The sequence below is a fragment of the Phaenicophaeus curvirostris genome, chromosome W, assembly GCF_032191515.1.
Source record: "Phaenicophaeus curvirostris isolate KB17595 chromosome W, BPBGC_Pcur_1.0, whole genome shotgun sequence".
Lineage (NCBI taxonomy): Eukaryota > Metazoa > Chordata > Aves > Cuculiformes > Cuculidae > Phaenicophaeus > Phaenicophaeus curvirostris.
Window position 1 is genome coordinate 3,306,942 of NC_091430.1, and position 27,153 is coordinate 3,334,094.

The 27,153-nt window shown below is 45.3% G+C and overlaps 1 protein-coding gene across 1 annotated transcript in view; it reads right to left on the bottom strand.

The window, feature by feature from the left end:
• Window positions 1-858: 858 nt before the first annotated feature.
• Window positions 859-27,153, bottom strand: part of LOC138732946 (mitochondrial nicotinamide adenine dinucleotide transporter SLC25A51-like) — a 36,161-nt gene continuing 9,866 nt past the window's right edge. The window contains exon 2 of the mRNA XM_069879752.1: window positions 859-3,066. Coding sequence (XP_069735853.1) covers window positions 2,150-3,022 — 873 coding nt within the window. The 5' untranslated portion in view covers window positions 3,023-3,066 and the 3' untranslated portion in view covers window positions 859-2,149. The remainder of the gene's footprint in view (window positions 3,067-27,153) is intronic.

Consider the following 27,153-nt stretch of genomic DNA (forward strand, 5'->3'; position numbering starts at 1 on the left):
CACGGCTTCCTCTGAGCACTGACTGGATCTTTGGAAAGAGGGAGCCAGGTCTGTGCTGTGTGAGGGCATCCTGAACAATCATAATCTTTCACGCTTTTTCTGCCTTCCAAAAATCATTTGTGCCATTCAAAAATGCATGCACAAGACTCTTCACCGTAAGCCTCAGTCAATAATTGAGAAGTTTCCATTGCAGATTTCTTCAGTTTCACAGGAAACTTGATGTTCACTTGCTGTTCACTCTTGCACAGCAAGAGTTTCCAACTGAGGATAAGAAAACGTCTCTATTTGACCATGCGTCCACTTGTACTGAGTGATGAGATTGGGTTGAGCCTTGTCTCACCATGATAGGTTAGAACATGTTCTATAACCATCGCTCTGTCTCTCCTCTCCCACTCTTGTTTTCCAAGCTATAGGGTTAGTCTTGGGGTTTTTTTTGTGTGTCAGACCTCTTAATGATATAGTTAAAATCGTAGTACACACACCTCAGCTTCCATCCCTTTTCCTGGTGTTATGCTCATAGTTTCACTGCTCTTCTGGGTCCTAAGGTCAGTGTTTTCATTTTGGTGGTGGTGGGGGAATGATTATGGTGAGTTGTTAGCATCTGGAGTCCATGACCAGGAGGAATATGATGTGCATTTTGATGGTTTATTTGTTGGGTTTTTTTCCTTCCGCACTCTAGGATTCATTTGGGGTCATGTTTATATATTTGCTAATACTTTTTTACACCTTCCTCTTTGTTGGTGAATGAAAGATGCAAGTAACCTTCTTGCATAACAGCGGACCACACCCCTGTCTTTACTGCATATTGTTATCTGTTAACCAAATTACAAATGCTTGAAGTGTAAGTTATTAGCCACACAAGTACTTTTATTGTTTTACTGTATTATCGCTGATAGTTTTACAGGGTCTAAAGCCTAGGAAAAGAACAATTCAAAATAGTTTCTGAAAGCTTCCCTGCTCCCACTCCCCCAAACAAAGAATACTTCATGAACTTTTATGCATACTCCCCCCTCAAAAAAAGAAAAAAAAAGAAAAAAAAAAAAGAAAAAAACCAATTATGACAATCACCTGTTTTGTAGTTATGCTTGCTTTCCCTTTAAGGCTTTAAATGCTTATACCCAGAAATCTCACTTCATCAGTGCTAATGTAAAACTAAACAAAAATATTTTGCAAAAGATTAAAAAAGCCATTAATTAAGTAGTTTGACAATCAGAGGAAGCTGTATTACTGTTCGAACATTACAGAGAGATCAGGTTTCGTGTGTTTGCAACAGAAACAAAACACTACAAAAGCAGAAAATTTGAGTATATCAAATTTGCAAATAGAAGGTCTTTCAACAAGGAAGAACACTTTTAAAACTTGAAGGTCCTTCCACCTTTCCATTTCAAGGCACACACATACATAGGCACAGTCCCACTTTGCACTGGGTGAGTTTACACTGAAGTTGAATATTCAGTAGCTATCCTTATGTTGATGAACGAGATGATGTTCATATTAAAGCTGAGCAGTAAAAAGACTGGCAAAATAGTTTGTGTAGGCTCAGTTTAAACTTGAGGTTCAGAAAGAACGTAATCTTCATCAGAAATTGGCAGCTTCTTTTTAAACTCCAAAAATAATTTAGAACCCCAAGACATTTGAAAGTTTATTTCTTAACACTCTGTAGTACATCAAGCAAGAGAGGTAGCTTTCATTAACCCCTATATTATACAATGTGCACAGTGAAAAATTTGATCACTGTGAATTTTAAGAAACATCAGCAATGATAGAATGAGCTACTAGACCAATATACAAATACTTTTTACTTTGCATTTGTCTAGTTATTCCACTGTGGGTAAATTTATCCACCAATATATCAACATATAAATACTTTAATTTGTTTAGAAGTATATTCAACTGCATCAAGATTTAGATGTATTGCCATTTACCCCATAAATATTGAAGCCCATTAATAAGATTAATTATCTTTCACTCTAAGCAGCCACTACCAGTATCACCCATCTCCCTATTGAAATGTAACTGATGCTTTGAATTCTTTCCAAGTTTCATGGTACTCCATGTTATTTACAAAAAGTTTTTCCCAGAGACTAAATGACCTCAAATGTAGAAATACCCAAGCAAATAGAGAAGCTTCAAGGGAAGGTAAGATTTTTCATAACAGCTTTAGCAAGAATTCATATGTTGCATTGATTATGCCCCAGGACAGGACAGAACGATGGTAATTCAGATGGGCTCCTCTGAAAAGATGCATCAAATTTTTATCACGTTCTAGCCAGATTGTCACAAAAACTGTTGAAAAAGACTGAAATTCACCACCAATTTGAGATTGCATGCGAGCTTTTACAACATTGATTGGGAAAAATAAGAATCCCAACATTGCACCTAACAGCCCTCCACAGATAAAGTCATTGACCAAGTGAGTGCTGTAAGAAGTTGCTTCAGGCAGACACTGTTTGATAGGTCCTCGTAGTCCAAAGAAGAGGATGTTACTGCTTCCATTCCGGAGTAGAATAGGCACCAAACCCCGATAATATTCTCTAATCCCATAGACTTTTAGTACCTTGAAAGCCCTGTAAGTGTTTGTAAATTTGTCATGATGTTTGTAATCCTGAAGCAAAGTCTGGACTCGTTCAAAAGGTGTAAGAAGGGCTTCTGTGGTCCCTGCAAGCACTGCTGCCATGCTACGAGTTAGAAGTTCAGGTGGACTTGTGTGATGATGTAGCAAGGAGGAGAAATCTTCATACAAGCCAAACATCAGAGCCAGGGTGGTCGTTTTTTGCATTAATGGAGGAAGGATTCCACGATAAAGATTTCGAATTCCATCTTTCTGCAGCTGATGAACTGCATCCTTTGTTTTCAAGCCATACAACTGTTGTCGAAAGAGGACCTTCTGGATGGGAAAGGTGACTGCTATATTGGTGAAGGCTGCACAATAGCCACAAAGATAATGTTTACCAGAGCTACCCTTTATGTGATGGCTGATATCTTGCTTTGAATTTGATGGGACACAATCATGAGAATCCATCTTTTATTCCTCCTTAATATATATCTTGGATTTTTTTCCTATGACTAAAAAAAAAAGAATGTGAATGAAATGGTATGTGACACAGCTTTTTTAGTTCACATACACACATACATCATGCACACTGTTCAACATTTTACATCCTGAAGAAACTTCATCAAACAGTGTGACAAATACTTCATCTGATAGATGATGCAAAATGCACAATTTTTTACACCAGATCCAAGTATCTGAAAAACTAGCCATTTTTTTCCTCCCTTTATGTTTTCTTGATTAAAACCAAACTAAATTAAAACAGATATATGAAACCCTCCAGTGTCACATTACAGCTGAAAATGTCAGGGAGAAATAGGAAGCTTACATATTCATTTTCTAGTACAGTATGTCAAGGAATTCAAATGCTGAATGTTTTATTCAAACACTAGTAAGATACAATACAATTTACCAAGGTTTTGGGAAACACACACACACTCTACACACATCTTGGCATTACAAATTCTGATAATTCCTGCTTATATTTCTCTGTGGCAGAAAACAATGAATAAATTAAATAAGAATTTTAATTTTCAGTATTATTTTACTACAGAGAAGTAAAAGAATATAGAAAAGCTAAAGAAGACATTGAGCTCTGCTAGAGTTAAAATCCTGAAGGACACAGTGAACAGTTTCATTAAATAAAATAGAGAATTAGTCCTTAATAGGCAATACATGATCTGCCACTTTTGCATAATATTTCATGCTTTAATGTTTGCCAAGGAACAGCACCATATAAGTGATTTACAAAGCATATATCCTGATGAGAAGTTATGGCAATAGTGAGGAACTGGGGAGCTTGTTCCACTTCATCTATACTAATATATATTGTTCCAAGGATAAACTTATTTCTATCTGTGTATAGTAAAATAGCCAAACCCATGACTAAGCTACAGTCTTATCTGGCACCCCATTTTTACATGAGTTATACCAACTTCACTACTGCAGTAGGTGAGAGTGTTAGTCAATAATATAAAATGAAAAATATTGAGGATTCATAAGACTTTTGACAGCTAGTCACCAGAAGTTATCCTCAATGCACTCCAGGAGTCTCCTGGATTGCCTACAGATTGCCGTGCTACTTTTCAACAGATTTTGGGGTGGTTGAAGTCCCCCAGCAGGACAAGAGCCTGCAAGCACAATGCCTCCTGTAGCTGGAATAAGAAGCCTTTGTCAATAGTCTCCCCTTGATTGGGCAGCCTTTATTGCCCTTTATTGCCTCAGTCTCTGATTCTTACTCATAAGCTTTCAACCTGTTTGTGGCTGTTCTTAAGGGACAGCTCTTCACGCTCTATCCATTTCTTGATGTAGAGGGCAACGCCTCCACCCCTCCTTCCCGGTCTGTCCCTTCTGAACAGCTGTAGCCATCAATAGCCACACTCCTGTCACGGGATTCATCCCACCAAGTTTCAGTCATAGCTTTCTAGCACCACAGTGGCTTCCAACTACCCTGTTTTGTTGTCCATGCTGCATGCAGTGGTGTAGAGACACTTCAGCTATGCTATCGGTTGTTTCACCTTCTTAGAGAAACACCCCTTAATTCCTTTGAGGTGTTTCACTAGTGTTTCCCTATTGGCTTCTATTACCTCAGGAGCCCCTGACTCATCTCCATAAGATTCAAGGGTGCTGCAGTGAATCATAGAATCATAGAATCATAGAATAACCAGGTTGGAAGAGACCCACCGGATCATCGAGTCCAACCATTCCTATCAAACACTAAACCATGTCCCTCAGCACCTCGTCCACCTGTGCCTTAAACACCTCCAGGGAAGGTGACTCAACCACCTCCCTGGGCAGCCTGTTCCAGGGCCCAATGACCCTTTCTGAGAAGAATTTTTTCCTAATGTTCAGCCTAAACCTCGCCTGGTGGAGCTTGAGGCCATTCCCTCTTGTCCTGTCCCCTGTCACTTGGGAGAAGAGGCCAGCACCCTCCTCTCCACAACCTCCTTTCAGGTAGTTGTAGAGAGCAATGAGGTCTCCCCTCAGCCTCCTCTTCTCCAGGCTAAACAACCCCAGCTCTCTCAGCCGCTCCTCATAAGGCCTGTTCTCCAGCCCTTTCACCAGCTTTGTTGCTCTTCTCTGGACTCGTTCCAGAGCCTCAACATCCTTCTTGTGGTGAGGGGCCCAGAACTGAACACAGGATTCAAGGAGCGGTCTCACCAGTGCCAAGTACAGAGGGAGAATAACCTCCCTGGACCTGCTGGTCACGCCGTTTCTGATACAAGCCAAGATGCCATTGGCCTTCTTGGCCACCTGGGCACACTGCTGGCTCATGGCCAGTCAGCTGTCAACCAACACCCCCAGGTCCCTCTCCTCCAGACATCTTTCCAGCCAGACTCCTCCTAGTCTGTAGCACTGCATGGGGTTGTTGTGCCCCAAGTGCAGGACCCGGCACTTGGCCGTGTTAAACCTCATGCCATTGGACTCAGCCCAGTGGTCCAGCCTGTTCAGATCCCTTTGCAGAGCCTCCCTACCCTCCAGCAGATCAACACTTCCACCCAGCTTAGCGTCGTCCACAAACTTGCTAAGGGTGCACTCGATGCCTTCATCCAGGTCATTGATAAAGACATTGAACAGGGCTGGACCCAGCACTGAGCCCTGGGGGGTGCCACTTGTCACTGGCCTCCAGCTGGATTTCACACCATTTCCCACCACTCTCTGGGCCCAGCCATCCAACCAGTTTTCCACCCAGGAGAGTGTGCGCCTGTCCAGGCCAGAGGCTGACAGTTTCTCAAGCAGAATGCTGTGAGAAACTGTGTCAAAGGCTTTACTGAAGTCCAGGAAGACCACATCCACAGCCTTTCCCTCATCCAGCAGCCGAGTCACTTTGTCATAGAAGGTGATCAGGTTAGTTTGGCAAGACCTGCCTTTTGTGAACCCCTGTTGACTGGGCCTGACCACCCAGTTCTCTTGCATGTGCTTCATGATAGCACTCAAGATCACCTGCTCCATGACTTTCCCTGGCACTGAGGTCAGACTGAGGTCAGTGTAGCCAGAATGTCTCAGAGAAACAGGCTGAGGGCCCTCATTAGCACCCCATTTCTCTAACCTTGACATGTCATCCCACAGTTTGTCACAGGCAGGTCTGATGTTATCCCCCTCCCTCTTCAAGTCTAGTTTAAAGCTCTGTCAGTCAGCCCTGCAAGCACCTGAGCAAAGACGAGGGTCGATAGGGCAAGCTGCTATGCAGGAGTGGGAGAGACTGCATCCACTGGGACCAGAGGTTATTCCAGCAGACAAGTACCCCATACCAGACCCACACTGGGACAATAACAATCCAGCACATAGATAACATATGAAGGATTTACAAGAGATAATTATTGCAGGAATCAAGGAGGAGGTACCTTGGTCCCAGAACTTTAGTAAAGCCCTTGAACTTCAGCAAGGCAAGGATGAAACTCCCACTGAATTCCTGGAGAGGCTTAAAGATAGAATGTGAAAATATTCAGGGCTGGACATAGTAGCTCAGGGGCTGTTGAAAGTCAACTTTGTGACAAAATCCTGGTCAGATATACAGAAAAAGCTTCAGAAAATAAAAGGGTGGGATGAGCAATCATTGGAAATTCTTTTGCGGGAAGCGCAAAAAGTGTATGTTAGGAGGGAGGAGGAAAAACAGAAGCAGAAGGCAAAAATGATGATTTCTACTGTAAATCACGTAGTGAAACAGGGAATAGAACCCCAGCAGAAAAAGGGACTCCAAGGGAAGCAAGGTGGGGGGTGGAACCAAGGGAGAGGGAATAGAAATGATAGGAATGATGGGAATGAGAAAAGGAGGTCCTTTCCTGGACCACCACAAAACCAGATACAGGAAAAATATTATCAATGCAGACAAGCGAGGCACCTTGAAGGAGAATGCCCAGAGTTAAAAAGGGAAGACTGGCTGCTCACAATTATAAATTCCAAACACAGGGGGTCAAGGGTTCTCTGAGGACTGGTCCCACCAAGAGCCCTTGATAAATTTGAAGGTGGGGCCTTATGGGGAAGAGGTTATGTTTTTAGTGGACACAGGAGCAGCTAGATTAGCTTATAAAATACTGGGACTGAATTTGACTAGTGATACCTTAAAAATAACGGGAGTGGAAGGATTTTGAATGGTGGTATAACTTTTTGAAACTGCTGAATTAAAGTGGGAAACTAAAACTGTTACTGGACAATTGTCATATGTACCCCACCACAGTGCCTTCACTTTTTGGATTGATCTCTATTCCTGAGAATCCTCTCCCTCTGCAACTTTCAGGAAGCAGAACACATATAATTGACGAGAACGCTCAATGGCCATGGTCCCAAGCTCACATTAATCATATTGAACATTTGGGAGTACGTCTCAGTGACAAAGACCTGAATTTGCATACCATAGTTATGCATGGGACTGAAATGTATACAGAACAAGAGTGGGGATGGGACAACCCTTATCAAACAGCTAAACTCTGTGCTGTGCCAGGAGAGCAAATACAAGTTGGATGCTGAGTAGTTAATGGGTTTGCTTATCACAGAACCACAGAAATTAAAAATATATATGCTATGGGTGATAAACCGGAAAATGCTAATATTGATTGTTATAAAATAACCAAACTGAAACTAGACTACTGTTACAATTTCACTTTGACAAAACCTATATTCGTATATTGCTATTCGGGTTATAAAGGTACAGAGTTGATATTTGAATTTATGATTGACACACAAAGTATATGGGTATGTGTATTACGGGATGGCCGTGGACCCATGATTATATTGCTCGTACAGGGCACATAGAATCATAGAATAGTTTGGGTTGGAAGAGACCCTAAAGATCATCTAGTTCCAATCCCCTTGCCATGAGCAGGGACACGTCCCACTAGATCAGGCTGCCCAAGGCCCCATCCAACCTGGCCTTAAACACCTCCAGGGACGGGGCATCCATAGCCTCCCTGGGCAACCTGTGCCAGCGTCTCACCACTCTCATGGTGAAGAAATTCTTCCTTATATCAAGCCTAAATCTGCCCCTCTCCAATTTGTACCTGTTCCCCCTCATCCTATCACCACAAGCCTTTATGAATAGTCCCTCTTCAACTTTCTTGTAGGCCCCTTTCAGATACTGGAAGGCCGCTATAAGATCTTTTCAGAGCCTTCTCTTCTCCAGGATGAACAAGCCCAACTCTCTCAGCCTGTCCTTGTACGGGAGGTGCTCCAGCCCTCTGATCATCTTTGCAGCCCTCCTCTGGACCCGTTCCAACAGCTCCATATCCTTTTTACGTTGAGGATTCCAGAACTGGAAGCAGTACTCCAGATGAGGTCTCACAAGAGAGGAATAGAGAGGCAGAATCACCTCCTTCGACCTGCTGGCCGTGCTTCTTTTGATGCAGCCCAGGATACGGTCGGCCTTCTGGGCTGTGAGTGCACATTGACGGCTCATGTCGAGCTTCTCATCAATTGACACCCCCAAGTCCTTCGCTGCAGGGCAGCTCTCAATCACATCATCCCCCATCGTGTACTGAAAACGGAGATTGCCCCAACCCAGGTGCTGGACCTTGCACTTGGCCTTGTTGAACCTCATGAGGTTCTAACAGGCCCACTTCTTCAGTCTGTCCAGATCCCTCTAGATGACATCCCGTCCTTCCGATGTGGCAACTGCATCACTCAGCTTGGTGTCATCTTCAAACTTGCTGAGGGTGCACTTGATCTCACTGTCAATATCATGGATGAAGATATTAAACAGCACTGGTCCCAGTACGGACCCCTGAGGGACACCACTTGTCATGGACCTCCATCTGGACTTTGAGCCATTGACAACTACTCTGAATACGACCATCCAACCAGTTTTTTGTCCACCGAATGGTCCACCCATCAAATCCATCTCTCTCCAATTTAGAGAGAAGGATGTTGTGGGGGATCGTGTCAAAGGCTTTACAGAATTCTAAATAGATCACATCCCTCGGTTTTCCTGTGTCCACTGCTGTGGTTACCTCATCATAGAAAGCCACTAAGTTGATCAGACAGGATTTGCCCCTGGTGAGGCCATGCTGGCTGCCATTCACCTCCCCGTCCTCCGTGTGCTTTAGCAGAGCTTCTAGGAGGATCTGTTCCATGATCTTCCCAGGCACAGAGGTGAGGCTGACAGGTTGGTAGTTCCCAGAGTCATCTTTTCTACCCTAGGGTCATCTTTTCTACCCTTTTCTACATGCCAAGCCTATTTATAGTGGCATTGAGAAATAAAATAATTTTTCCTAGACAGGCATGGGAAACAGAAGAAGAGGATGAAGGCTAGTGAATTCCTTCTTTAACAGGGAGCAACGGGGACACTATTTCAATAGAATGCCAGATTGAAAACCACACTGAATGTGCAGCAGCCTCCCAAATTACTGTAAGGTGTGTTGGGGGCAAGTTAAAGGATCAAGTACAGGTTTGTCCTTTTGGACATGAATGTTGGTATACTTTTATCTTATTGCACCCAGTGCTTTTAACTTGTTTCGAACATCCACTCCAGCCTGGCATTCCAGTACAAAATTGAAGCTGAGCAACTATTCACACCAACTAAGCCTCCTGTTTAATTGACTCCTTATGTGTCTACCACAGATCTTTACATAGTCAAGAATACAGGGCAACAATAGATGTTGTTTAACCCCGTGTGTTCTCTTAAGCGAATAGAATTACTAATTAAGGGTAATATTTCTGCAATTCAATCTGCTTGTACCCCCTTCCTGAAGACCTCCTGTGAATAATGATATCATCATTATGGCCATCATTAGGCCATCATATATCCCTGAGCACTTCATCTACCCATCTTTTAAAAACCTCCAAGGATTGTGACTCAATCACATACCTGGGCAGCCTGTTCCAGTGCCTGAGAACCCTTTCAGGGAAGAAATTTTTCCTGATGTCTAATCTAAAACTCCCCTGGCACAAATTGAAGCCATTCCCTCTTGTCCCATCACCTATAACTTGGGAGAAGAGACCAACACCCATCTCTCTACAGCATCATTTCAGGCAGTTGTAGAGAGTGATAATGTCTCCCCTCAGACTCCTATTCTCCAGGCTAAACAACCCCAATTCCCTCAGCCGCACTTCATAAGCCTTGTTCTCCAGCTCCTTCATCAGCTTCAGTCCCCTTCTCTGGACATGCTCCAGAACCTCAATGTCTTTCTTGTAGTGAGGGGCCAAAAACCAAATACAGGATTCGAGGTGCAGGCTTACCAACGTCAAGTACAGGGACGGAATCACTTCCCTTGTCCTGCTGGCCACACTGTTTCTGATACAAGCCAAGATGTTGTTTGCCTTCTTAGGCACCTGATGAAGGGACAGGGCCTTATTGACAGGCCTAGAGCAATGTGGGTGACCCATGGATGATTCGTATTGCATTGCTATGTGCACTGTTCAATCTGTAACTTCTCACATTGTTATGATCAGTGTGATTGAGCATGCTATTTTTAATACATAGAGTGTGAGAAAGTGTTTCATGGCTGAACATGGTAACAGCAGAACTGGGCTGTTGCCACCTTAATTGTAGCTTGTCAAGTACACAAAATGAGAAAAGAAACCTATCAACACCCTGGCTGACCAATGAGCATGAGCATGGATGCTGTGTGAAAAAGAGAGGAGCTGTGCAGTAACATTGCATCTCTACAGCCCCTTAGCTTAAAGATAAGAGATATCCAACTACTTCCTTATCTCCTCTCCTGGGACCTTGGCCACATTCCAGGAGGAGGGGGGGGTCGGTAAGCAGCTGGGGCCAGACTCTGCTTTTTGGGTGATGCAAGTTGTTTATTCAACAATATAAAAGCTAAGCCCCTTGCGGAGATTTTTGGGAGACCCTACGTATGAGTGGACACACTGTGTGGGAATCCTAATTGCCGGGTCTGGCTCTCCAAATCCTTGCTGCATGAAAAGTGCTCCCTCTGCGACTGGGGATCTGGATGATGATGATGATGAAGCAATTGGTGATGTATCTTTCTTAATCACTGTACTTATTCCCTTGTAGTAATGATTAGACCCATTGCCTTTACAAGCTGTTGCTGGTAACTTGTTGTTGATCACTACTCACCATTTGTCTTGCTGTAATGACTTGATTAAAACTTGATTTCACATATCATTTGACAGTTTGGGCTTTTATGCTGACTGCACTTTGTGCTAAAAGCCTTGTGGTAAAATATCTGGGCCACTCCTGGCTCATGTTCAGTCAGCTGTCAACCAACACCCCCAGGTTCTTTTCCACTGGGCAGCTTTCCAGTCGCTCTTCCCCAAGGCTGTGGTGCTGCATGGGGTGGTTGTGATCCAAGTGCAGGACCCAGCACTTGGACTTGTTTAACCTCATACATTTGGCCTCAGCCCATCATTCCAGCCTGTCCAGGTCTCTCAAGCAGATCAACACTTCCACCCAGCTTAGTGTCATCTGCAAACTTACCGAGGGTGCACTCAATCCCTTCATCCAGATCATTGATAAAGATGTTGAACAGGCCCCTAAACTGAGCCCTGGCGACACCACTTGTGATCAGGCTCCAACTGGATTGAACTCCATTCACCACCACTCTTTGGGCCCAGCCATCCAGCCAGTATTTAACCCAGCAGAGGGTGCACCTGTCCAGGCCAGTGGCAGCCAGTTTCTCAAGTAGAACCCTGTGATAAATGAAGTCAAGGGCTTTACTGAAGTCCAGGTACACTATATCCACAGCCTGTCCCTCGTCCACTAAGCGGGTAAACTTGTCATAGAAGGAGATGAGAGTAGTCAAGTCTTTGTGAAGCCTTAGGCCACAAGCTGTGAACTTTCACCTCAATATGATGAACTTATGCTGAACTTTTACTGAGTAACACACACGAAGGCCCCAGAGCCAGTTCAAGCCAGAAGATAAGGAACCTACAATCAGCTGCAAACCTTGAAGATAAGAAAAGAGATGGCCTGCCTAGAGACAAGAAAAGAACCCAATGAAGAACAAAAAGACCTCAGTCCCTAAAACACCATTGCATCAACTATCCCATGAACAGCATGTGAAGAGCAAACGGGGTGGGGGGCGGAAACATAGATTGTAAGGGTATAATTTCCCAGGGATTTCTTTCTTTGAGGTCACTCCAGAGGCACCCAGCTTGAGCTGTAACCTGATGCTGTACCATCAATAATTTAGCCTGGAGTGTTTAGTGTCAGACACTCTGTTGAGCCAACAGGAGAAACTTGACAGAGAGAGAGAGTGAGTGAGTGAGAGAATGAGTGAGTAGATAAGGTAGTCAAAAGGAGCATCTGTCAGTTCACTGAAGCCACTCTTTGCATATGGACCTTGGTCCTAGCAGTTGAAGTCTTGGGTGGAGTGAATGTCACTCACTGTGGCATATATGATCTGGTGACGTTTTTCCCATAAAAGTTTGGTGATCCAGGTGGGACCCTAGGCCACCAGCAGCAGATCCTCCTGTCTCCACAGATCCAACTGCCAGCAGTGGGTGAGTTCACCTAGAACCTTTTGAGTGGGATGCACCAAAAGGTGAGTGTTGAAATTCTCTGGGCATATTTGCCTTCACAGTGGGTTTGAATTCCTCTCAGGGTGGGTTTGAGTCCCTCTCTTGTTGCATGCGCTAGAGGAGGTTCGAGTGCTTCTTGGGGTGAGTTTGAGACCCACACTTGCTGTGGCTTTGTCAGAGTGCACAGAAGGCACATGTAGATGAGAAGAAATGGGAAATATATCCTATATAAAGAAGGGAGTGCCCTTAGCCAAGGTGTTACAAAATTGGGAAAGAACTTATGGTACAGAAGGCATGAAGTTAAATTATGTCAGGAAGATTGGACATTTCTGACAAAAAGAAACAAACTGTCAAGACAGTGGCCACCACAAGGAACTTTTGACCAGCAAAAATACACCTTTTTGTGACACCATCTCAAAGAGATTTCCAGAGCAAATAGATTATTGGTGCGTATGGGACAATAGGGCATATGACCACTGTAAAGAGGATGGTTGGAATCAAGTACCAAAACTTTAGCTGCAACAATTGTGAGTAATTTAATCAAGGTGCTTGCACAGTCAGTCTCTGCACCACCCTATACTCATCCCTCTGTATTGCTTGTTGCTTATGCTGGGCTTCACCCTATGATTTCTAATGTTATCCCTAATCTTCTTGCACTGTAGCCAGCAGTGGAGCTGTGTGTGTGTACACGCATGCATTTGTAAAGAGGTAAAAATAAATTGAACTAAAGTACAGAAGCTGGAGCAACACCCCAGCAGCTACTGGGAAGATAGCAACAGGCTTTGTTGATGTAATGGGAGATGACTCTCCAGAATTTTCATAGAATTATAAGGTTGGAAAAGACCTTTGATATCATCACTTCCAATCATATCTGTCTACTACTAAAACATGTCCCCAAGCACCTCACCTACCTGCCTTTTAAACACCTCCAGGGATGGGGACCCAACCATCTCCCTGGGCAGCCTATGCCAGTGCTTGATAACCCTTTCTGTGAAGAAGCTTTTCCTGAGGTCCAATCTGAACTTCTCCTGATGCAGCTTAAGGCCATTCCCTCTTGTCCTATCACCTGTCACTTGGGAGAAGAGACCAACACCCACCTCTCTGCAACCTCCTTTTAGGTAGTTGTAGAGAGCAATGTGGTCTCCCCTCCCCTCAGCCTCCTCTTCTCCAGGCTAAACAGCCCCAGCTCCCTCAGCCGCTCCTCGTAAGACTTGTTCTCCAGCCCCTTCACCAGCTTCATCGCTCTTCTCTGGATATGCTCCAGGACCTCAATGTCTTTCTTGTAGTGAGGGGCCCAACACAGGATTCGAGGTGTGGCCTCACCAGCACTGAATACAGGGGCACAATCACCTCCCTGGTCCTGCTGGCCACACCCTTTCTGATACAAGCCAAGATGCCATTACCCTTCTTGGCCACCTGGGCCGCTGCTGGCTCACGTACCAATATTGACACATGATGTTTGTGAGGAGAAACAAAAGGCCAATCAGGTTAAAAAGAAAAGGAAAGCAGCAAGAAGCTTTAGCAAGGAATTACAAATGAAAGGGAAGGGGTGCAGAAGACAAAGTCCAAGCCCAGGTTTTGGGCCAAGACTAGGGAAAAGAGGAAGATAGGAGTGGATGAAGGAAGAAAATGTTACTATTGTGGGAATCTGGGACACACAAAATGGAACTGCCCCCTCTGACTACAAGGCTGGACTAGAGAAGGGAACTATCAACTTGAAGAACTAGCCTGAGAAAATAGTCACTCACCATGACCGGAAATGGAGAACCCTGAAGACCCTGGGAAGTTAGAAGGATTGACAATTTCTGGAATGTGGAATTCAGTTAGACCAAAAGGGACATCTAGTGGGCAAAGTGGAAGGTCAAAAAGTTGAATTTTTAGTAGATATGGGAGTTATGCTGTACCTTATAATTTTTACCCAAAAGGAATCTAAGCCTAAAGTTCTGATACACAGAATCACAGGGGAGGGAGAAAAATATTTAAGTAAAACTCTATTGGTAACAACTGGAAACAAAAGTGTATGGCGAAGATTTGTATTAGTTGAAGACTTCTCAGTGCGTTTATTAGAGATTTCTTGTGGGTTCTAGATGTAGAATTATGCTTATCACCTGAAAGAATGGATGGACAAAATAATCATAGGGATCAGTGTGATCACTGAAAGCCCAACTAATGAGCTTAAAATATCAGAAGTATTGAAATCCGTACTTGAAAAACTGTGGAGTAGAACTAGCACTGATGTAGGATTGTTGGTTTCAGCTCAATCTGTAAGCATAAAAACAAAGGAAGGAATCCCACAGCCACAAAACAGTATCCTATTCCCCCAGAAGCTGAAAAAAGCATCCAAAAGAAAACAGACCATTATTTAGCCCAACAAATTTTAAAAGTATAAGTGTCACCATATAATACCCCATACTGTCTGTAAAAAAAGAACAAATTGGATGAAGATGGGGACCCAGAATACCACTCTGTACAAGATTTGCAAGTGATTAATCAATATGTGGTGGCTCTTCATCTGGCAGCGCTTGATACTTCCACTATACTTTTCCAAATACCACACTGGGCTAAATATTTTACTGTGATTGATTTAATTGCTGCTTTTTTAGTGTCCCGCTAGAAGAAGGTAGCCAGCCCTTATTTGCCTTCACATGGAAAGAGCAACAACTGACCTGGACGTGACTCCCACAGGGGTTTACAATGTCTTCTACAATTTTCTCTTGAATACTGAGATATTATTTGAAAGAGATTATATTACCTGGAGGTACTATACTTGTACAATATGTAATGATTTGCTATTTGCCAGCAAGACAAAGATTGCTTAAAATACACTATTTGTCTATGTACCACTTCAGCAGAAAAAAAGTCACCGTGCATCTTCCTAAACTTCAGCTGTGTCACCAGGAAGTAAAATATTTAGGATTCTTATTAAAAGAAGGGCCCAGAACGGGTCTAGGCTTTTATAGAAATACCTTGACCGGTAACAAGGAAACAATTGTGAGGATTCTTAGGCACAATAGGATACTGCAGACCCTGGATACTGGGGCTAGGGGAGTTAAGTAAGCCATTGACAGAAGCTACGAAGGCAGAGGAAGTGGAACCTATACATTTGGGTTCAGAGAGAGAAAAGGAGCTTTAAATTTTGCTTTGGCACTGGGATTGTCAGATTACTTCAACTCCTTTGAACTATTTGTATATAAGAACAAAGGAGAAGCCAGGTGAGTCCTTACTTAAAAGTTAGATCCATACCAGTGCCCTATGGCTTATTACTCAACTCAACTGGATCCTGTAGCTGCAGGGAGTAACTCCTGTGTTAAAGCAAAAGCAGCAACAGTGTCTATCCAAAAAAGGAGCAGACCATTAGTTCTGAGTCACCCAACAACCATCTATGTCCTATACGAAGAAGAACTGATTCTTAAGCAATGCAAGCATTGTCCTCACAAAAAGCACATTGCTATGAATTAACAATATTAAATGTAGATAATATTACTTTTAAAAGATGTAATGTTTTGAATCCAGCAACTTTACTGCCTGTTCTCTCTGATGGTGAGCCACATCATGATTGTGCTGAGGTAGTGTTTCACTCCAGCCGCCTGGAGATCAACCTCTAGAGAACTCGGATCTAACCCTTTTCACTGATGGATCTTCATACTGTGTGAAGGGAAAATGACAAATGGACTATGCAGTGGTGAGAAACTTTGAGGTAATTAAAGCGGAAGCTCTACAACCCTCACTGAGTGTCCAAGGGGCTGAATTAACTGCATTAATAAAAGCAGCCTGGTGGAGACATAATCAGTGAGTAACTACTTATATTGATTCTAAATGTGCTTTTGGAGTGTGTCATACAATGGCTATGCTACGGAAAGAATGAGAGTTCTTTACATTGACAGAAAAGAATATTTCTACTGGAACTGAAAACCAAATGCTGTTGGAAGCTCTTAAGCTTCCTATGGAAATTGTTGTAATACACTCTCCAGATCATAACAAAAGCTCCAACAAAACTAAACGAAATAATAAAATTACTCAGACTTATAGTCAGGTAGGTTTGAAATGGCCTGAAGTTTTAAGAATAGTATTATAGAATATTGGGACATAGGAAATACCCCTTACCAACCTCTAAGGTTGTCATCAACAGGAATAGCAAACACTTAGCTATACCTGGGACCTTTGTCCCTGCTAGGACCAGCCTCTTATGGCCATTGCCTCTTATTAGGAGATGAATGGCTGTCCCATTATGTTCTATGCATGCACAAAAAGGTTTGAAAATCTTAAACAATGTGCTCAGTGGTACCAATCCACACCACCTGAAATACAAGTGCATGATATACAACCTAGAGATAAAGTTTTAATTCAATTATTTTCACAAAAGTAAAAATTAGAGACTAAATGGGAAGGGCTATATATTGTCTTACTATGCTTGTTCTTATTTTGCCGTTAAAGTTTTAGGAAAAGAAAATTGGATACACCATTCTCATGTCAAATGAGTGCCCTTGGTTCTAGCAGTTGAAGAGTGAATGTGATTCTCAGTGTGATGTGTATGCTCTAGCGAGATTTTTCCTTTAACATCCACCAAGGGAAAGTCATGCTTGACCAATTTCATAAACTTCTACAATGAAACAACTGGCTTGGTAGACAAAGGGAGAGGAGTGGACATTGCCTACTTTGACTTCACTGAGGTTTCTGACACCATCTCCCATAAGATTCTCATAGGGAAGCTGTTGAAGTATGGGCTGAATGAGCAGACAGTAAGGTGGATTGAAAACTGTCCAGGCCCAGAGGGTGGTGATCACTGACACAAAGTCTAGTTAGAGGCCAGTAACTACTGGTGTATCGCAGGGTGCAGTACCGGGTCTGATCTCTTTCAATATCTTCATTAATGATCTAGATGACTGGGTAATGTGCACCATGAGCAAGTTTGAAGATGACCCAAAAGTGGGAGGAGTGGCTGATACACCATCATGCTGCCATCCAGAGGGACCTCAACTAGCTGGAGAAACAGGCTGACAGGAGCATCCATGCAGTTCAACAAGGGGAAATGCCAAGTCCTGCACCTGGGGAGGAACAATCCCAGGCACCAGTACAGGCTGAGTGCTGACAAGCTGGAATGCAGCTCTGCAGAGAAGACCCTGGGCATTCTAGTGGACATCAAGTTAAACATGAACCAGCAATGTGCCCTTGCAGCAAAGAAGGCTAATGGTATTCTGGGCTGCACGAGGACAAGTATTGCCAGCATGTCAAGGGAGGCGATCCCTCCCATTTATTCAACACTGTTGAGGCCACACCTGTAGTATTTTGTCCAGTTCTGGGCTCCCCTTGTACAAGATTGCACTGGCTCAGGCTGGGATAGAGTTACTTTTTCTTCACAGTAGCTGGTATGGGGCTATGGTTTGGATTTGTGCTGAAAACAGTGCTGATAATATGGGATAATAATGCTGAGCAGTGCTTGCACAGAGTCAAGGCCTTCTCTGCTTCTCATGCTGCCCTGCCAGCGAGCAGGCTAGGGGTGCACAAGAAGTTAGGAGGGGACACAGCTGGGACAGCTGACCCCAACTGAACAAAGGGATATTCTGTATCACATGACATTGTGCTCAGCAATAAAACCTAGGTGAGGAGTTTGCTGGGGTGGCCAGTGCTCAGGGACCAGCTAGGCATCGATTGTCTGGTGGTGAGCATTTGTTCATTTTTTTCATTGCTTGCTTTCCTTGGTTTTGCTTTTCCATGTTTGTTTTACCACAACAGTACATTTTGGGGCCAATGTGGGGCTCAAAGGGTTTGAGATAATAACAGATTTGACTGGTCTGTATTGGAGGGAACTTGTAATTATTATTATATCTGTTTAACAGTTGCTGGTTGTGATGTTGGCTTATCTGTTCTCGACATTGGTTTATCTGATCCATGCAATGCTCCCTTTTTCTGCTGCACACCAAATTTGAGAGCTTGTTAAAGACTGGTTTTAGCTTTTGCAGTTTGTTGTCCTGTGTAGCACTTGGTGGTGTTTTGCCTGGGAGAATTATGACAAAAGCACTGGCCTTGAGCCTAATCTGGGATTTGGGCCCTGCATTGATGCCTTCCTTGTACTTCAGGAACCATCTCACCATTACACTTTTTCCCTTTCCTCCTCTGAGAGGCATTCAGCAGAGGAAGCACAACGGCACCTTCCCCTTCTTCTCCTAAGGGGTAGATGTTTTCTCCCTTGTTACAATAAGTCTTCAGTATCCTGAACATCCTTGGATAACCAAAATACTCCTATCAGTACTTCTCAAGACTTTGGGGTTTTTTTTTCTTTTTCTAAGGTTAATCAACTATTTAGGAATATCGCCAAGGGATATGTCCTGAGGCAGAGTGGTTATGGGTGGCAAGGCATGTGGGAGAATATGGGCAGGTACTGAGAACAGTTGTCACCGATGGTCTGGAACTTCACCCCTGAACAAGTGCGGGATCCTGATGAAGTGATAGAAGGTTTGAAAAAAGGATGCCCTGGCCTTGGCTATGCCAAAGAGACACAATTTCTCACGCTGTGCTGGGGCCTGGCCTACGCCTACTGAAAGCTATTCAGCACTATTCAGCACCCTCAAGGACAAGAGAGGGTCTCTGGATCTGAAGACATGCAAACAGACACGGTGGCTAAACCAGAGACCTAGCCCTCAACTATATCCGTCAATTATGGAGCAGAGTAGAAGGGAAGATCTTACTTCTGAACCTAATAAAGGGACTTCTGGTTTTGCAGTTACAAAAATCAAGTAATGAATACTCTGTACAGGAATAAAAGGGCCCTGCCTCCAGCCAGGCAGAGGAAAGCGATGACTGGGTTTACTGGACTGTGTGGGTTCAATGGCCTGGCTCATCAGACCCACAGGAGTATAAAGCTCTGGTGGAACTGGTGCACAGTGTACTGCCTTCAGGATACAAAGGGGCAGAACCCATCTCTATTTCTGGAGTTATGGGGGATAGTGTCTGGGTTGGAGGCTGAGGCAAGCCTAACAGGGAATGAGTGGCATCCTATTGTGACTTGCCCAGAGGCCCCACGTATCCTTGGCATAGACTACTTCAGGAGAGGGTACATCAGGGAACCAAAAGGGTGCCAGTGGGCTTTTGACGTAGCTGCCTTGAGTACAAGGAAGATTAAACAGCTATCTAGCTTGCCTGGTCTCTCAGAGGATCTCTGGTCTCTTCTGTGGTGGGATTGCTGTAGGTTAAAGAACAGCAGGTGCCAGTTACTACCATGACAGTGCATGAGCGACCATATCGCACCAATTGAGACTCCCTGGTTCACATCCATAAGCTGATTTGATGACTGGAGAGCCAAGGACAGCCAAGAACAGGTGCTGGAAGTTAATCTTTATGACAACTACAAGAATACTGCTCAATTGTCCCATGTACAGCCCCAGTCCAACTGAATCAACAGATTGTGTAAGAAATGTCAGACTTAGAACACAGGGATTAGATTTTTATGACTGGAGGAGGAACATGACCTGTTGAAGCATCACTTCTGAGGGAGAACCGAAACGAGACAGCGGAGATGAATTATCAAGTTATTTTGAGTTAATGAAGAATAAAGAACTAGGAGCACATGGAAAAACAAGAACTTTTCAAAGAAAATACCTGCTGTATAATGCTATATAAATATCTGATGATTTTGTGTGGGCCTTTGCCACTCACTGAGGTGATGGCCCAACTCTGAATTGTGAATAAAACAAGCCTAGAGTTACCCACTGTCTGGTGACAATCCTTTAAGACAGGGTAAGGAGGAAGACATAGTATCAAGACAAGAAAATGAGTTATATTTAATTAATTATTTTCAGCATAAAGGCAAAAGAAGGGAAAACCCAGCATGTATGCTCTGAGCACAGATTGTGCAGTTTTCCTCAGGAACCATTTTAATCCTCTCTGCAAACCCTTAATTGTAAACCATATGAGACCATTCTTCTGTGAATAAAGTAATTCTGAAAGGAAATACATCAGTTGAAGAAATTTCTTGGTAGGTAATATTTTGATTTCCATAACTCAAATAAGAATTGCTGATATAGATTTCAGCTAAATGAGGTGCTTAATGGCTTCTTTGCCTCAGTCTTTAATAGTAAGGTGAGATGTTCCCTGGGTACTCAGCCTCACGAGCCAGTAGACAGGGAGGAAGGGCAGAACAAAGCTCCCTTGATCCAAGAGGAACCGGTTAGAGACCGGCTAGGCAAAAAAGATATCCATAAGTCTATGGGGCTGGATGGGATCCACACGAGGGCATTGAGGGAGCTGGAGGAGGTCTTTGCCAAACCTCTTTTCATCATCTCCCAACAGTCCTGGCTCACTGGGGAGGTTTCACATAACTGGAGGCTGGCAGATGTTACACCCATTTACAAGAAGGGCCGGAGAGAGGATCCAGGAAACTCCAGGCCTGTCAGTCTGACCTCAGTGCTGGGGAAGGTCATGGAGCAGGTCATCTTAGGTGCCATCTCACAGCACACGCAGGACAACTGGGTGACCAGGCCCAGTCAACATGGGTTCACAAAAGGCAGGTCCTGCCAAACTAACCTGATCACCTTCTCTAACAAGGTGACCCGCTTGATGGATGAGGGACAGCCTGAGGATGTACTGGACCTGGACTTTAGTAAAGCCTTTGCCACCATATCCCACAGGGTTCTACTTGAGTTCTAGGTGAGATGAAGAGGGTGGTTAGCAGGACAGTCTCATTAAATCTCCAGAGGGCAGACTTTGGACTGTTCAGAAGGCTGGTTGGCAAAGTCCCTTGGGAGACAGTCCTTAAGGGCAAGGGAGCCCATGAGGGCTGGGCGCTCTTCAAAAAGGAAATCCTAGCAGCTCAGGAGAAAGCCATCCCCATGTTCTGGAAAAAGAGCCGGCGGGGGAAAAAACCAGATTGGTTGAGCAGGGAGATCTTGAGGGGCATCAAAAAGAAGAGGAATGTCTATGAGCTTTGGAAGAAGGAACCAGCATCTTGGGTGGACTACAGGAGGGAAGTGATATTGTGCAGGGAAAAAATCAGGAGGGCTAAGGCCCAACTAGAAATCAGATTGGCCGAGTCTGTGAAAGATAATAAAAAAATCTTTCTACAAATACATTAACAATAAAAGGAGGACTAGGGAGAATATTCAGTCCCTATTGGATGCAGAAGGAACAACAGTGAAAGGGGATGAGGACAAAGCTGAGGTACTTAATGACTTCTTTGCCTCAGTCTTTAATAGTAAGGAAAGTTGTTCCCTGTGTGTACACACCCAGGAGTCAGAGGAGCAGAACAAAGCTCCCATGATCCAAGAGGAGGTGGTTAGAGACTTGCTTGCCCAGCTAGACACCCACAAGTCTATGGGGCCGGATGGGATCCACCCAAGAGTATTAAAGGAGCTGGCGGATGTGCTGGCCAAACCCATTTCCATCATCTTCCAGCAGTCCTGGCTGACTGGGGAAGTTCCACTGGACTGGAGGCTGGCTGATGTTGTGCCCATCTACAAGAAGGGTCGCAGGGAGGATCCAGGGAACTCCAGGCCTGTCATTCTGACCTCAGTGCCAGGAAAGTCATGGAACAGGTGATCTTGAGTGCTATCATGAAGCACATGCAAGAGTGATCAGGTCTTGCCAAACTAACCTGATTGCCTTCTATAATGAAGTGATTCGACTAGTGGATGAGGGAAAGGCTGTGGATGTGGTCTTCCTGGACTTCAGTAAAGCCTTTGACACAGTTTCTCACAGCATTCTGCTTGGGAAACTGTCAGCCTCTGGCCTGGACAGGTGCACGTTCTCCTGGGTGGAAAACCGGTTGTATGGTTGGGCCCAGAGAGTGGTGGTAAATGGCATTAATTCCAGCTGGAGGCCAGTTACAAGTGGGGTCCCCAGGGCTCAGTGCTGGGTCCAGCCCTGTTCAGTGTCTTTATGAACGACCTGGGTGAAGGCATTGAGTGCACCCTTAGCATGTTTGCGGACGATACTATCTGGGTTGAAGCATGGATCTGCTGGAGGGTAGGGAGGCTCCAAAGGGATCTGAACAGGCTGGACCGCTGGGCTGAGGCCAATGGCATGAGGTTTAACAAGGCCAAATGCCGGGTCCTGCACTTGGGGCACAACAACCCTATGCAGTGCTACAGACTAGGAGAAGTCTGGCTGGAAAGCTGTCTGGAGGAGAAAGACCTGGGGGTGTTGGTTGACAGCCGACTGAACATGAGCCAGCAGTCTGCCCAGGTTGCCAAGAAGGCCAATGGCATCTTGGCTTGTATCAGGAACAGTGTGACCAGCAGATCCAGGGAGGTTATTCTCCCTCTGTACTCAGCACTGGTGAGACCGCTCCTCGAATACTGTGTTCATTTCTGGGCCCCTCACCACAAGGAGGATGTTGAGGCTCTGGAACGAGTCCAGAGAAGAGCGACAATACTGTTGAGGGGGCTGGAGAACAAGTCTTATGAGGAGCGGCTGAGAGAGCTGGGGTTGTTTAGCCTGGAGAAGAGGAGGCTGAGGGGAGACCTCATTGCTCTCTACAACTACCTGAAAGGAGGTTGTGGAGGGGAGGGTGCTGGCCTCTTCTCCCAAGTGACAGGGGACAGGACAAGTGGGAATGGCCTCAAGCTCTGCCAAGGGGCTGGACATTAGGAAAAAGTTTTTCACGGAAAGGGTCATTGGGCACTGGCAGAAGCTGCCCAGGGAGGTGGTTGAGTCACCTTCCCTGGAGGTGTTTAAGGCACGGGTGGACGAGGTGCTGAGGGACATGGTTTAGTGATGGACTGGAATGGTTGGGCTCGATGATGCGGTGGGTCTTTTCCAACCTGGTGATTCTATGATTGAGAAACTGGTAGCCGCTGGCCTGGGCAGGCACATCTTGTGCTGGGTAAAACACTGGCTCGATGGCCGGGCCCAAGGAGTGGTGGGGAATGGAGTTCTGTCCAGCTGGAGGCCGGTCACAAGTGGTGTCCCCGGGGCTCAGTGTTGGGTCCAGTCTTGTTCAATACCTTTATCAATGACCTGGATGAGGGGATCGAGTGAATCCTTAGCAAGTTTACGGATGCCACTAAGCTGGGTGGAAGTGTCTATCTGCTGGAGGGTAGGGAAGCTCCACAGAGGGATCTGGACAGGATGGATCGATGGGCTGAAGTCAATGGGGTGAGGTTCAACAAGGCCAAGTGCCTGGTCCCGCACTTGGGCTAAAACAACCTGGTGCAGCGCTACAGGCTTGCAGAAGGGTGGCTTGAAAGCTGCCTGGCGGAGAAAGACCTAGGGCTGTTGGTCAACAGCTGGCTGAACATGAGCCAGCAGAGGGCTCAGGTGGCCAAGAAGGCCAACAGTATCTTGTCTTCTATCAGAAACGGTGTGGCCAGCAGGACCAGGGAGGTGCTTGTGCCCCTGTACCCAGTGCTGGTGAGGCCTCACCTTGAATCCTGTGCTCAATTTTCGGCCCCTCGATACAAGAAAGACATTGAGGTCCTGAAGCGCATCCAGAGAAGAGCAACGAAGGTGGTGAGGGGGCTGGAGAACAAGTCTTGCAAGGAGTGGCTGAGGGAACTGGGGTTGTTTAGCCTCGAGAAGAGGAGGCTGAGGGGAGCTGAACCAGAGAACCAACCCCTGCTGGTATCAGTCGCACCTACACACAAGAAGAAAACTTGAAACCAAAAGTCAGCTCGTTTAGTAAGGGATTTGGGGGATGAAGAACCAGGGCCATCACGAGAAGAGGAGGAGGAAGAACTCATAAATGAGATGGTAACCGTCCGATCCCTCTCCCTGAGTGAGATGTGAGATATGCAAAAAGATTTCAGCCTCCATCCAGGTGACCACATTGTCACCGTTCTGCTCTGATGCTGGGATAACAGGGTCAGTGGCCTGGAATTAGAGGGCAGGGAAGCCAAGCAGCTGGTTTCCCTGTCTAGGGAAGGGGGTATTGACAAGGCGATTGGAAAAGGGGCACAAACCTTCAACCTCTGGAGGCAACTCCTTTCAGGCATGAAGGAAAGGTATCCCTTCAAGGAAAATGTTACATGTCACCCAGGCAAGTGGACCGCCATGGAGAGAAGTATCCAGTACCTGGTGGAATTAGCCATGCCGGAGGTGATTTAGAATGATCCGAATAAGAAACAGCTACCCACTGATCCAGATGAAGACCGACACACACAACCCGTGTGGCAGAAGTTTGTATGGAGCGCACCAGTGTCGTATGCCAACTCATTGACAGTAATGTCCTGGAAAAAAGGCGAGGAACAAATAGTGGATGAATTGGCTGGCCAACTCCAGTAATATGAAGGAAGTCTCTCTTCCTCCCTTGTCTCGGCTATGGAGAAAATGTCTCGGGAGGTCCGTCGACTCAGAGGATAGATCCTACTCACCACCTGTACCAATATCTCAGATATTAGGAGTGAGCGTCCCTCTGCTCAAGAGAGAGGATACAGAGGATACACACCATGAGGCACCCTGTGGTTTTACCTGTGTGACCACGGAGGACAAGGAAGTGGGATGGAAAACCCAGCTTGACCCTAGAGGCTCGAGTATGTGAGTTGCAAGGAAAACCAATAACAAATAGGGGTTCTTCCAGGAAAATTGCTGCTCCAGTTTCCAGTGGGTAGTTCTCCAGACAGAATAGAAGGACTGATCGTACTTCTGATCTTAATGAAGGGACTTCTGACTCCTATTTACGAGCACTGAGTAACAAATACTATGACCAGGACTAGAGGGGCTCTGCCTCCAGCCAGGAGGAGGAGAAGGACAACCAGGTTTACTAGACTGTGTGGATTCGATAGCCTGGCACAGGAGTATAAGGCTCTAGTGGATACTGGTGCACAGTGTACCCTGATGCCATTAAGCTATAAAGGGGCAGAACCCATCTGTATTTCTGGAGTGACAGGGGGATCTCAACAGCTAACTGTATTGGAGACCAAAGTAAGTCTGACTGGGAATGAGTAGCAAAAGCACCCCGTTGTGACTGTCCCAGAGTCTCCATGCATCCCTGGCATAGACTGCCTCAGGAGAGGGTGTTTCAACGACCCAAAAAGGTACTGGTGAGCTTTTGGCATAGCGGCTTTGGAGATGGAAGAAATTAAACAGCTGTCTACCTTGTCTGTGCTCTTTGAGGACCCTTCTGTTGTGGAGTTAGTGAGGGCTGAAGAACAACAGGTACTGATCACTACCACAATGGTACACTGGTAGCAAGACCACACCAACCGAGACTCTGTTTCCGACCCATAAGCTGATTTGTCAACTGGAGAGCCAAGGAGTGATCAGCAAGCCTTGCTCACCCTTTAATAGTCCCATATGGCCAGTGCGAAAATCTAACAGGGAGTGGAGGCTAACAGTGGACTATCGTGGCCTGACTGAAGGCACACCACCACTGAGTGCTGCCATACTGGACATGCTAGAGCTCCAGTATGAGCTGGAGTCAAAGGCTACCAAGTGGTATGCAACAACTGATATTGCTAACGCATTTTCCTCAATCCCAGGGCAGGGCATACTGCTTTCACGTGGAGGGATGTCCAATACACCTGGAATCAACTGCCCCAGGAGTGGAAACACAGTGCCAACATTTGCCATGGACTGATCCAGACTGCATTGGAACAAGCTGAAGCCCCTAAACACCTGCAATACATCGATGACATCATTGTGTGGGGCAACAGAGAGGCAGAAGTGTTTGAGAAAGGGAAAACAATAATCCAGATTCTTCTGAAAGCTGGCTTTGCCATAAAAGAAAGTAAGGTCAAAGGACCTGCACAGCAGATCCAGTTTTTAGGAATAAAATGGCAAGATGGGTGTCATCAGATCCCTATGGATATGACCAATAAAATAGCAGCTATGCCTCCACCAACTAGCAAAAAAGAAGCACGAGCTTTCTTAGGTGTTGTGGGGTTTTGGAGAATGCATATTCCAGGTTACAGTCTGATTGCAAGCCCTCTCTAGCAAGTGACCTGGAAGAGGCACAGTTTCGAATAGGGCCCTGAGCAACGACAAGCCTTTGAAAAGATTAAATGGGAGACAGTTTGCACAGCAGCCCTTGGGCCAGTCTTGGGAGGACAAGATGTGAAAAACATGCTTTACCGTGCAGCCAGAGACCATGGCCCACCTGGAGCCTCTGGCAGAAAGCACCAGAGGTCGACCTCTAGGGTTTTGGAGTCGGGGATATACAGGATATGAGGCCCACTATACTCCAACTGAAAAAGAGATACTGGCAGCATATGAAGGAGTTTGAGCTGCTTTCAAAGTGACTGGTACTGAAGCGCAGCTCCTCTTAGCACTCTGACTGCCAGTGCTGGGCTGGATGTTCAAAGGGAGAGCCCTCTCCACACATCATGCAGGTGATGCTATGTGGAATAAGTGGGTCGCACTTATCATACAACAGTCTTGAATGGAAAATCCCAGTCACCCAGGAATTTTGCAAGTCATCATGGACTGGCCAGAAAGCAAAGATTTCAGAATGCCACCAGAGGAGGAGGTGATGTCTGCTAAAGAGGTCCCACTGGATAATAAACTGCCAGAAAATGAGAAGCAATATGCCCTGTTCACCGATGGGTCCCGTCGCATTGTGGGAAGGCGGAAGGCTGCTGTGTGGAGTCCTACATGACAAGTCGCAGAAACTGCTGAAGGGCAAGGTGAATCGAGCCAGTTTGCAGAGACGAAAGCCATCTAGCTTTCTTCAGACATTGCTGAACAAGAAAAATGGCCAGTACTCTATCTCTACTCTGACTCATGGATGGTGGCAAAAGCCCTGTGGGGGTGGC